Consider the following 12,940-nt stretch of genomic DNA (forward strand, 5'->3'; position numbering starts at 1 on the left):
CCTAGGGAGAGGAAAAGGTGAGAAACAGAAGAGAAACATACTGGTAAGAATATAAAGACACAGAACAAATGAAAGTGTTAGAATTACTAGCGGAGATATCAGTCTTTAAAACTAATCCATAGTGCAATATTTTCACAGAAACATACGGAATACATACTGCAGACATTGTTAAAACAAGTATAGTAATGCTCATTTTTATCATCTATGTATTAGAAATTCAGTGATGCTGAAATGGTAAGTATACTAAAGCCATACCTCATTTTTATATTTAATAGCTGAAAATGTCCTTGATCCCATGATGCCTGTTTGGGGGAGAGAGAAGGGCACAGAAAGAGAAAAAATGTTTTCAATAAGTAGATTTTAAAATATGAAATTCAACCTGTTGCTATCAAATACACAATGCACCAATTTAATGATTCCTTTTTTCCTTTCCCAGCAATTGTATGATTTGTTTTCAAACATACAAAAGCAACTATGAAGCTTATCCTTTAAAACCGTGTACGATCCAATCTCTCTTCCCACAAGATAAAAACAATCAGTTTACCTGCCTCTGAAGAGCTTCTTTGCTGTTTGTGTTTACTTAAACCCTCCATGACATCTTGAATTCTCCACAGTTCCTTCTGAATCTGAGCACGCTGTATCCCTGCTGACTCAGTCTGCCAGTAAATAAATAGCATAAACCAGCGATAAATTAGAGTACATTGGAAGTGGAAGAACAAACAGAAAGCATTTCTCTTTCTTTCTCTCCCAAAGAAGGAAACTAAAACGCAGCAATGAAACTCTCCTTTCCCCAAAAAAATGCAGCATTCAAATATTGTCAGAAATATAAAGTATAACATTAAGTATTTTATAACGCGTCGGTTAATTTGACAGCAATTTGCTAGTCCAGATTCCACTGAAGAATAGAATTGTTTTTACTGTCTCCACAGAAAATCCAAGCAAGCTTTGCACAGGATACCTACACAGAAAGAAGGGAAGAAAAGGAACCATCAGTTCCGACCCCAAAATAACTGGAGATGAACACGGTGTTGGCATAATGCCGTGTCAACTCTGGGCCCATTTGCATTCGCAGCCCAGGCATGCTTCAGGCCACGTAACACGAATTTCTCAGTGCTCGGGCTTCCTTGTAATCTCCTTTTCATAGCTGCATTGAAAATCAATTCCCAGAGCAAAGAGCCTTTGCTGCCTCCCAGCACAGGCCACACCAATCTGCCTATTCCCGATAGCGTACGCGGGAGGGCGTTAAGATCCCCTCCGAAATTCGGAACTTCCACTAACTGTCCAATCCTCCACAGCACAGTGAGCTCATATAAAATACACGTCAGAACTCTGCACAGGTAAGACGTGAAGCCACGCTTAGAACGTCTTTTAGTATAATTTAGTTCCATAGGATGATTTAATTACATATTAAAATATTCAGTTCAATGGAAGGATTGGTGTGAAGATTTACTATGACTGCCAGAGCAATTAAGGTCTGAGAAAGCTACCCTGTTTTGGACATCATCACCGAAACAGAAAGAGAAAGCTTCCAGGCACAGGAAAACCAGTAGTGCAGCTTCAAAAAAGAAAGCAACAGGAAAAGCTGAAAACCTCCTCAGAAGCTACAAACCCTTTAATTTCTTTTTCTATCTTGTAAGTCAATGCACCACGCATCCCTCTTCTTTCATTTGTGTAGTTTTTAAACAAAATCATGGAAAACGAAAATGACTTCAATGTACTTTAACACCTATGCCACACCTGAATTTCTCCAAGCCGGTCAAGTTGCTCCTGCATATGGTTCCTTGTTATGGTTACGTCATATTCCAACTTATCATATTCTCTCCAAGCTCTTTCCAGTTCCTAAGTACAGAACAAAGGTAAAGAATTACCGATGCACATTCAAGGAAAAAAAAGTACATTTATTTTTCTTTATTCAGTGGCATGGAACTTCAGGAAGTAATGCATAAATAGATGCCAGTGATAAAGTGTTTAAACAGCTTTTTGATTTTCTGATGACAGTGAATGGAAATTTGAACAAGCAGCGTTTTGTCTTTTCACAAATAAAAAAATTGGCAAGGCCAAAATCTTCAGAATATGTCTTTACAGGCATGCAGGTCCTCATCTGTCCTTCCACCAAGGCAGAAAACCCACACAAATGGATGTAGATTGGTTTCTTTTACCACCTAGAATACATACATGTGAGTGCAGAGCAGGTGTGTGTATATGCAATGGATCATGCAAGGCGAATGTAAGCCTCCCAGCCCTGCGTGTAAGGTTACTGGTGAATGCCCCAGGCCTGCTCACACACCATTAATTTGCACGTGTGGAACTACAAACACCAGAAGGGAGAAGGTGCAAAAAGAAAATCTTTGAGGTCAGCTCTACCATCTCAATTTTTAAGCCTACTTCAAACAATTTACTCAATTTAGCGTCAATTAAAACCTTAATGAAGGAAAGTGTATCTTGAGGATTTCTTTTCCCCTGATTCCCTTTCCAGTGTCCGACCCATTCCTTCTACAACATACCCAAATATTCAGACTAAAACCAGTGTTTCAGGGTCTACTTTGTATCAGTTTCACCACAGCAAGCAACTGGAATTTGTCACTGAAAAACCTCTCAGGATACAGAGGTAAGGAGGCAAAAATGACTCTTCACCTTGTCACTTCAGTGTAGAAACCATTATGAAGTGGAAAAGGACTGTAAATAACAATTCTTTTCCTTCTTCTTAGGGTTGGGTTTTTTTTGGTGGGAGGGGAGGTTGGATTTTTTTTATGGCTTTTGTAAGTATCTTTTAAATATAATGTCTCATTATTAAGAGAGACCATGACAGTATAATCAGCTGTGGCTGCTTTTGCTTAAAATAAGCCACCTACCTGATAAAAGTTTCTGCTTACTACTATTTTACCATCATGTAAAATAGCTTATTTGCGTTATTTATTTCTTCTGTAGTCAATTTTTCATATTATATAGAAGGAAATTACCGCACCAGTGGTCAGTACACACTCATTCCTATCCCCTCCCTCCCACAAATGACAGACTATTTGATGAATCTAGTGGGGGAAAAAAAATTTAAAAATCACTTTCTAGCTGCCTTTGACAAAACTGTGAGCGTGTAAAAGACAACTGAAAAATAACCAAAGACAACCCAATTAAGAACACGAACAAGAAGATAATTATTTAACACCTCACTGAGGCAAGAACGTATTACTTACCGCAGTGGCTCGCGATACTTCCCGACAAGTGCTCAGCAGTCCGTTCTGCAAGTCGTCTCTCTGTAAGACTACATTTTGTATGGCTGCGGGATTATCTGCATTCATTTCTATCTCCTGACTTGCTGATAGCAAAGCTTGCTCAAGCGTGTACTATTATAATAAAAAGAATTATTTTTAATGTTCTGCATCATTGGGCCGATTTTCATTTTATTTCAGTTACCAATGTTCTGATAATAAGCATGTAAAATAACATCCACTTTAGGTAATAAATACAATTGTCCTACTTTCTCCTTGTGTAGCTGTTGAAGCTTCTCTTCCAGTGCTTGTACAACTTTATCTTGTTCACATAAACGGCTAAGCTTAGCCTGGTATGTAACAGAAAAGGATGACAATTAGGATTTCGTTTTTAACCTCCCAAGCAATCAAAATACAACAATCAAACCATAACAAGAATCTATGTAGAAACATATTACCACAAAACTTGAATTCCAAAACTCTGATGTGCTGTATTTTCAAATGAACCCTAAAAAACCCTCTTAAGATACTATGAAGCAATGTTGTTATACCTTGAAACAGCATGGCTCAAAACATGCAATTTATGATTCTATAACTAATTCTTTACAACTTAAGAGCTATTAAATATCGTTTTGATTTATATGTTCCTCAGTGTTATCATTCACAGTCTTCCCCGTTGTTTATCTCAGGTTTTTAAGTTACTGATGCTACCCATGTTCTGCTCTGTCTCATCTCCCACCAAGGCTTGGCTATGACTAAAACTGCCCCACTCCAGCTCCTGTTTGTGCAAATGACTGTTCAGTGCGCTCTAACCAATGTGAACCAGTTTACTTTTCTATATGAGCAACCTTTTTGGTTCGTTCTGTGCTGCTCTGACTTTCTAACTCTCAGTTAACACCGGAAACCTGCTTTCTTCTTTTACTTTTAATAACATCCCTTAAACCTGTAGCTCCGCTCTTAGTAGCGCTGTGCAAGAATGACTAGACGTGCATGTATGCATACACACTATGACTACAGGTGTGTGTTTTCCATTACCAGTTTTAAAACTGACTTTAAACCCCAAACCCCTTTTCTTTAGTAACTAGCAACCCAATACTCTGCACTGTAACTACCAATGCCAAATTTCAGTTTTGGACTATCAATCCCATTTCCTGAGAAATCACATCTCTCATGCTTATAACTGAACTGCAACTACAGAGTTTTTTCCCTTTTAAAGTAATTAATTCCTTTCTAGAAGCGATTTAACTTTGAACAGATATAACAGAAATTTAAACCTAAAATGTAATAATCCCACAAGCTAGGTGCTTATTACAAAGAGTTTTATATCCCTCAATTTCACAAATCAGTTTCTGTTGGTAAGCACCTATAAGGAGTGCATTTCACAACCAAAAGTCAAGGGGGCGATTACTATCAAAATAAAGAGACAAATGCCAACATTTCCAAGGAAGAAGAAATACAAACGACTTACATCAATATCCAGCTCTTCAGTTCTATATTTGTATAGTGTACCCCTACATTCTTCTTGTGTTAACTATAAGGAAGAATAATATTGCCATAAAACAACTTAATTGGACTACGAAAACGAATCTACTGTTTAGCTTAAGAGTTTTAATACAGAAATCAGCTTTTGCTTCAAAGTCAAACACACCCCATGGAACCATGTATTTTTAGCCAATATATATTGATGAATGGAATGTCAGACTGCCAGTAGAAAGTTGCATTAACTGAAGAGGCTATGCTTCTAATGCAAACTGGGCTTTAAAGATGCACAACTAACTCAGACATGGATTAGGTAGGAAGGTGAACCTGCCAGAGCACACCTGGGCAGTGACACATCATGATGTATCCTTTCCCATGTGCGTTCTAAATAGGGGGACTCAATCTACCTGGAATTAACCATTCCAGGCCTGCTAGTTCACAAGGAGGATATTCTGATGTCAATCTAATATCAGAACAGAATGACACAAGTACACAAAATATGTGTAAAATATCTCCCTACAGACCTATGCCGAGCGAGTGCTGCCATACACCTTTCTGCCTACTTCATACTGAGCATTATCAGAAATGCTGTAAATTCAATTTCATCTTTGCACCTAGGCAAACTTGCCTCTTTTGCCAGTTAGTGTGTAAGGTATCCCGGAACTACTTTCATAAAGCTCCTCTCACTAATTTCTTGAGCACCCTGAAATGACCAGTAACAGGATTTAAAAATATTTTAAATGAAAAAAGTAGCTCCCCCATTTTAGAGTGGACTGTCACATACAGTAACGACTTACTGCCCTATATAACAAGCACTGGCATAACACTATCAACCTTCATTATTCTATTTAATTAAAAACGTGTGCATTGAGTCCCAACACGGATGCTTTCCTTTCATGTATCTGTCATAATCAGGTCATTGTGACTAAACAGTACAAGAAAGACTACAAAAAACACAAGTCCATGTTAAAGGACACTTAGAAATAAAAGGACGAGGGAAGGGTTAATCAGACAAGCATTCCAAACATACAATATACCTTTAACGCACTAAGTGTTTCATTTCAAGACTTTATGTCCACATACCTCATGCAAATGCACCTGGTGACAATTTAAAAGTATGTATAGTGTATTAAAACCACACAGTAACTTTCTTTGAAATGGATGTTTTATGAAAATGAGCATTGGAGTATGAAAAAAGCCACAGCACTTTTGCACCTCATGAATGTCACAAAAATTAACATAACTGTTTAAATTCCTATTATTGTAGAGTTGTGTTTTTTGACTGTTGATTTTATTACAATGAGAGAAAAATGAGGAATGGAAATATTTTGAAAAAAAACTCATAAACATGGCCAAATGTCTTTCTTACAGAGAAAACCTAGTTACGTTTCACAACAGAAAGATTTTACAAAAGAAAGGTTATCTCCTGTCAGATAAATATATCTCAAGGAACTGCTCATCCTTTTATATTGCTTGCCTGGAAACACACACTGTTATTTTTTCAAGCCAGTATTTGTTACACTTTTTTGTTTTTTAAAAAATAAAGACTTTTTTTTTTCATTCTAACTTTAATTATAGCCAAGTCTAAAACACCTTGCCAATTCAGCATCCTTAGATCCTTAGATATTTTCACTTGTCAGAAAAACAAAACACATTTTCAAAGAAGACTACACACGTGCTAATTCTTCTTATTAAACCCCTATCCCACTTAAAACTGCTGCCAACTTCCAGCTTTTGTCAGGGGTCCCAGTTCCCCCCAGGAGGCACTGCTGGAGAGCCACCTCATTTCCACATGTCTACTGCAACATTTTACGCAGCCTTAACGCAACCCCTCTAACAACAGTAGGAAACACTTCACACGCCCCTGACCAAACGGCACCTCCTCCTTCCCCGGCACATCCATAAATCGGCTTAAGGCGAGACGTGCGGGACGCTGCTGCGTCCTACCGGCGTCAGGAGAGGCACCGCAGCAGACAAGAGGCAATTACGCATCGCAAGCCAGGTTAACAACCTCGTAACCCCGGAAAACGCAGCATGCAGGGCTCCACCGACCAAGTTATCGACACGTATTTCGCGTCACGTTGGAGAAACGCGCCCCTCGCCAAACCGCTCCTACAGACAATGTACCGGGACAGTGATTCCAGGGAAAGAGTGCCACCTACTGAGCCGCTGCCGGGAACTGAACGCCCACCCTCGGCGTCTGCCCGCTCCAACACAAAAACACCCGCTCCCTCCTGACACGGTGACGTGCACAGCACAGCTCCCAAAGACGAAGGAGCAGCAGCACCCCGATACCTTGGGGCACAACTCGCCCTCTCCGCAAGGCAAACTGCACACGCGCGTCGGCCAGCGTGTGTCTTACAGGCGACAAGGTGACGTGCCCGGACCTGAACCTCCCCTGGCAGTGAGAAATCTTCTGTCGTCTGCTCTACAGTCCCCATCCCCACCAAACAACAGTAACCAGATGAACCACAGGAGCGGATAAATCCACCGCAAAACACAGGATAAGATGTCCTCAGAGGGAAATTTCTTCCCAAGTGGCACGTCTCTCTCAAGACATAAGGGGTTAAATCTATTTAAGCAGGCGATATTAGCAACATTTAAGGGACAGTATTGTTTCATCACCTTACAAGCTATTTCCAGACTCCACTAACCATTTTGATTCAATGAACACATGGCAAGAAATTTAACACCCTGAGAGCACACGAAGCATCTCTGCAAGATACTCCCCCTTAGGAAATCATAACAGGACAACCTAGGACATTTTGTGGGGAGTACGAGGCTAAAATCAGGCTTTTTTTTTTTCTTTCCCCCTTTTTCTAATGTGCTACCTACTCTCAGGAAGCAGGGCAAATGGGCATTTACCCCACAGCAAGGAAGATTCTCCTCTAATTTTGTGTAATGCAACAGGTAACACTTCAAATACAAATTGGGAATATGAGATTTTTAGCTCAAATACAACACCACCCCCCAAATTTCTACCTACAAATCTCAAAATCTAACACACATAACAGTTTAAACGTATGCAGCTGCAGTAGTAGTAGTAGTAATAATAATAATAATAATGATGATAATGCCATAACTATAATCTCCCCATCTGTGGAAGAACAAAAATTAAAGGACTATTTTAATACTTTTTAATGTTTTTAGAACAATTATCCAAGCAAACATCTGGCTGTTAGCTTGCTGCACTCAGGCTTTCATTTTTTTCCCCTTTATGGAACTTGCACATGAGAGGAACTGAGGATAATTTTATTCTTTAAAATCAGCATAGATACTGCTTAAGAAAGCAAGATTAACACTCTTCACGAAGGATTAGAAAGAAACAAAAAAATCCCCAAGGTAGAAATGGGGCCAGGCAGAAGAGTTTCTGTTTTTCTTGCCTGTGGATATGCAAACATTGCCCTGGCTTGTATTTGTAAATTTAGAGTCTAACTTCCATCAGCTGGCTAAACAAAGTGACTTAAGGAACTGCGAAGATGTAACATACCACAAACAAAACTGTCTTATAAATAACACATTTGAAATGGTAAATATTTTATCTATTTTACTAAGGAACCGTTAATCATTACAAACAAACAGGAAGCAAGGCTTTAATTTTTAATTAAATACAAGATTTTCTTGCTGTCCTTTGCTTAACTCTAAATGAGCTCAGTCAGAAAACTGAACTGAATCAACCGAAGCAAAGAAAAATAAATCCTTTCCTCTACCCACAGGAATGGTTACGGCCATCAGAAAGTAGTTAATCATCTTGACAACAAAGCAGGTTGCAGTGGCTCACACAGAGGCTTCTGCCAATTGTTTACACTTCTTCAGAGCGGCACTGGGAAAGATGACTGGTAAGAACAACTAGTTTTATTTGCATAAAAATTTTGTGTTGTTTAAACTTTTAAATAAGTTGCCAGAATCTTAAACAGGTCAGTTTTGCATTACAGAAGAGTTCAGGAGACTGTTTAGGCAGTGAAATTTTGAGTGCATGTTCACCCTTCCCTGACAAGTCAGTTAGTGCTGCATTCCCTATAGGAAACGTGATCCAAGAAAGCAGGCGGTCTCGCTACCCTCCAGCTCATGCAAGGCTGGGGTGCTCCCACACAAGCCTGTCAGCACCTCCTGAGCACTCTGACCTGAGGAGACCGCATCTCTAGTGACAAAAGGTTATTCAGTCCTCACCACCCCTTCCTTTCCCCGCTTCTTTGACAGGAATGTCACAAAAGGTGCTCATTCGGTGTCAGATGGGAAGCAGCAGGTGCGCCGGTGAGGTGAAGGCAGCACTGTGCAGCCGTGTAGTGACACCTTAGCTGACAGCACAGCTTCATCGGGGCAGCACGCTACAGTTTATTGGTAGTAGCCCTAAACAAGTGGGCTAGCTAGCCCAGAACAGCTGTACCTCAAATGTGACCATATTAATATTCCCAGCTGAGCCAGTTTTCTTTGAAGGACTTCTGTTCATTATATTTACGTTGACTTACTTGTCTTATGTACTCTATTCTGGAAAGCTGATTTAAAAAAAAAAGGTTAACAGCTAGACCTATTTAAAAAAAGACAATGAAAACTAAGTTCATTTAGGGCTTGAGGGCACCTTACTTCTCCCATTCCTCTCCAAAACAGTTCCTTCACATTCCATGTTAAAGCTCCTATTTTTCACATAGTAGCACAAATGGGGTAATACTGAAATCAAAGTCACTTGCAACCTGATTTCCTTCAGAAAGCTGAGATTTTTTTCTTGCAGCTTTTCTGGATAGCAAGCAAATTTACAATGTGGAGTTGACTTCCAAAAAAAAATGACACATGAAATTAAGGTACAAGATTATTTAGAAACATGAGAAAGCATTAATCACTAATAAATTACTGTTGTGTATGGCAGAACGTCTCCTTTTCATCTAACTATGCAATCATGATATGCCATTTTGGCTCACAAGGGCATAAATGCAAGTATAAGGCAACTGGTCAGATATTCCCTTCTGACTGGTAGCCAGAATTGCACACCTCACCTGCTGCAAAATATCACAGTCCTTCAAGTAAGAACATCTTTTTTTCAGATGAAGCTAGAAACCACTTAAAACATTCCCTGAGGTGATGGGAGCTTTTCTGTTCAGCCCCAGCACTCCTAAGACACTGCAGTGCCAACAGATACGTATTGGCCATGCTCATAAGTTAATGCAGGTCTCAACTCACAGACAATATTTCCATTCACATTTCTGGTTCTTCTTCCATCTTACCATTTACAACCATCACTAGATACTCTGTAAGTGTGCACGGTTAAGTCTGCTGTGACTTTATGAACAGACACTGCCTTTTGGATTTACAGTCCCCAGATCAAAGTAATTTTGATCCTTCCTTTCTTCGGTGGCTAAAGGCTTGGTAGGTGCAAACAAAAACTTGTAAATCCACTTCCTAGAACAAAACAAAATTGCCAGAAATGACCAGGTAAACACCGCTCACATGCTTTTGTAGTGGTCAAACGAAAGAAGCACCTTTGAACACTAATTGCAGAGGATCATGCTAAGACAAATGTTGGAAGCTTATTGGAAGTTTCATGAATTTACTGGGCACCTGCATAAAACATCAACTAATTAAATTGTCTAGACAGAAAAAGTTATTTAGAAGGGTACATTTAATACTTAACAACAAAAACGCAGCAAAAGCCATGCTAACGATATTGCAGCATTTTATAAAGCATGGATGACTTGTGGTTTTCCAAAGCAAATAAGAAAAACACCAATGTCATGAATAAATCTGAGGAACAACCAAAACTGTCACTAAGGAAAATTTTCGCAGATGATAAAGCAATTTCATTCACTATCCAAGACCTTACTTGGTGGTACAGTTGCGGTCTTAGCGCCGAGTTCTCAATCATAGTGTGAACCATGGTGATTAAAGGTTCATTCTCTTTCATCTATTTCAAATCAGGAGGAGCATACAGCAAACATCAGTTTACAGCATGGCTAGATTTGAAAGACGACACTGTAAAATATAGCCTCTACTTTAATTTTTTCTAATAATGCAGTAGATTACATTTTATCCCATGCTTTTTATATATTCCATCATTCAGTAATATCAACATCTGAAAAGTTTAATAACAGCAAACAAATGTAGCAAAACCACATAAGTGCTCAAAGCCAATGTAATATTTATACACCAACACTCTCCCTTTTTAAAAATAAAAATGCTTAAAATAAGCCCAGTTTTGCACGATATTGAAACGAAAAGTATTACTGGATTATACAATAGGGACACTCAAACCTTTATCAGAAAAACCTTTAAATTATAGATTTAATAACCCAATGCACATTAGAAAGATATAAGCATTCCCAGACTCTGAATACTGAAGTGATGTTTAGACTTACATTCACGTATCTCAAAATGCCTTTGCAAACTACGCTGGTTTATATAACTAGAAACTTTGACTATTTTGGAACTGGTCAGACAGTTTATATAAAGATAAATATATATTGATATGTGTGCAGATGTCAAAACCAGATACTTAATTACAGTAAAAACTGCATACATTTAGGATTTCAGAAAAGTATGCAACACAGACAACTGTATAGGATTTTTTGTTTTAAAAAGGAGACATTCCTAACAGGAGGGGAAAAAACTATGACAAAAGATAGCTTTTCTCTCAAAAAGAAACTGAAAAGTCATTTAATACACAATCTCCCTCCTATTTTTATTGGAAACTTCAGGACCTCTTCAGCAACACCCATTTCAAGCATGGAAGCACGTGTATGAATATTTAAGTTCTTTGCCTCTATCTTTATGTAGATACATACAATAACCATGAATTTTCATGGCAAGGTTTTGTTTCACAGACTGAAATGCCTGAGTTTTGGATGTCTTTTCCTAATATTTTAGGAAAAAAACTAACTTGTAAATTCTGAGAAGTTTTGGGTTGGCTTTTCTTTTTTCCCTCCTTAAGGGAAAAACATTTTTCTTGTTATATATAGAGGACCTTTTTGTTGTTGTTGTTGTTGTTTTATACCTAGTAAAGTCTGATCAGCTTATCTTATGACAGCAAACTTACGATGCTCTGTTTGTTGAAAGCAGGAAAAAACCCTAACAAGCAACCCCTCCCATTTGTTCCATCACCTACAGTATCTATAGTATCCATAAACAGAAAACTAGAATGGACACAAGAAGCTGTTCTCCCTTTACACTAAATTTTTATGGTTAACGGTGGGTTCACTGTGTGATACCAAAAGATACCTCAATAGTATAGATCAATAAGAAGGTCCAAACCCAAGCAATCTAACTGCAGCCAATGGAAGTATTTGTAAAAGAGACATCTCTCCAAGGCTGAAATATTTTATTAAGAGTATACTGTTTCAGATGCATTGTAATTAGGAGGATTTCAAAAGCTTCAGGCTCTTTGGCTAATTCTTTTTTACAATATTTCAAATTTTACCTTTCTGACAGGTAACAGAAAACACTGGAATTAATTTCTGTGTAACTGTACAAAGATTGTTTTCATCTAGACTAGAAAAGCAGCAAAGTGGATTTATTAAAAAGAAAAAAAAAGTTCTGAAGTAACATATTGTCCTCCGGACAGCTGCAACTCCCATCTACTGGGCATCTTCCAATATTTTTGCTACCACCAGTGCTCAACTATGCTTATATAACACTGTTTGCAAAGGCCAGTTATTTCCAGAAAAGCTCCAGTTCCGTAAGCCCTTACAAAACAAAGACCAGAAACCAGATAATTGGTGAAGTAATGCCAACCAAAGAGCCTTTGTAGCAGTCAAATACAGCAAGCTTTTTTTCCCCCTTTAGGAAATAAAGTTAAAAAAAAACCCTGACGTTTAACTGTTGAGAAGTTAAGCTCTTCAGGGACTCCTTATGTGTCACCAACCTTCTGTTAACTAGAGGCAGCACACACACACGGCCCCGTGCACTGAAGAGCTGGCAGAGTAAAGCAGAGTAACGCGGGACACGTCGGCGCGTCCCGTGCTCTAAGCGGAAGCGCGTTCCTACTTCGTGTTCTTATCACCAGGCTACGCACACAACCACGTTGGGCAGGTGTAATGAGCTCAAGGAAAAACATTTGCTTGTTCACAATGGAAATAAGCTCTGCTTTTCTCTCACTTCAGAAAAAAAGAATAAAAATTGTGCAGCAAAGGACACCTCCCACAGCCTATGCATAATACTGATACCTACAGTCTCTCCAAGTAAAGAAGCCTCAAAAATTGGAATTAAGCTTTTTGTAAGCAAACTGAAGTGTGAACTGCCTGATACCACATGGCAACTCAGCAGCAAAC

At 38.7% G+C, this 12,940-nt stretch overlaps 1 protein-coding gene across 1 annotated transcript in view; it reads right to left on the reverse strand.

Annotated features, from left to right (window-relative positions):
• PLEKHA5 (pleckstrin homology domain containing A5) overlaps positions 1 to 12,940 on the reverse strand; it is a 65,815-nt gene that overhangs the window by 17,466 nt on the left and 35,409 nt on the right. The window contains exons 11-17 of the mRNA XM_084265906.1: positions 10,501 to 10,581; positions 4,675 to 4,737; positions 3,476 to 3,556; positions 3,192 to 3,341; positions 1,738 to 1,839; positions 545 to 656; positions 256 to 302 (exon numbers count right to left, since the gene is read on the reverse strand). Coding sequence (XP_084122032.1) covers positions 256 to 302; positions 545 to 656; positions 1,738 to 1,839; positions 3,192 to 3,341; positions 3,476 to 3,556; positions 4,675 to 4,737; positions 10,501 to 10,581 — 636 coding nt within the window. The remainder of the gene's footprint in view (positions 1 to 255; positions 303 to 544; positions 657 to 1,737; positions 1,840 to 3,191; positions 3,342 to 3,475; positions 3,557 to 4,674; positions 4,738 to 10,500; positions 10,582 to 12,940) is intronic.

This window comes from Gallinula chloropus (genome assembly GCF_964237585.1).
Source record: "Gallinula chloropus genome assembly, chromosome: 1".
In the NCBI taxonomy this organism is placed as follows: Eukaryota; Metazoa; Chordata; class Aves; order Gruiformes; family Rallidae; genus Gallinula; species Gallinula chloropus.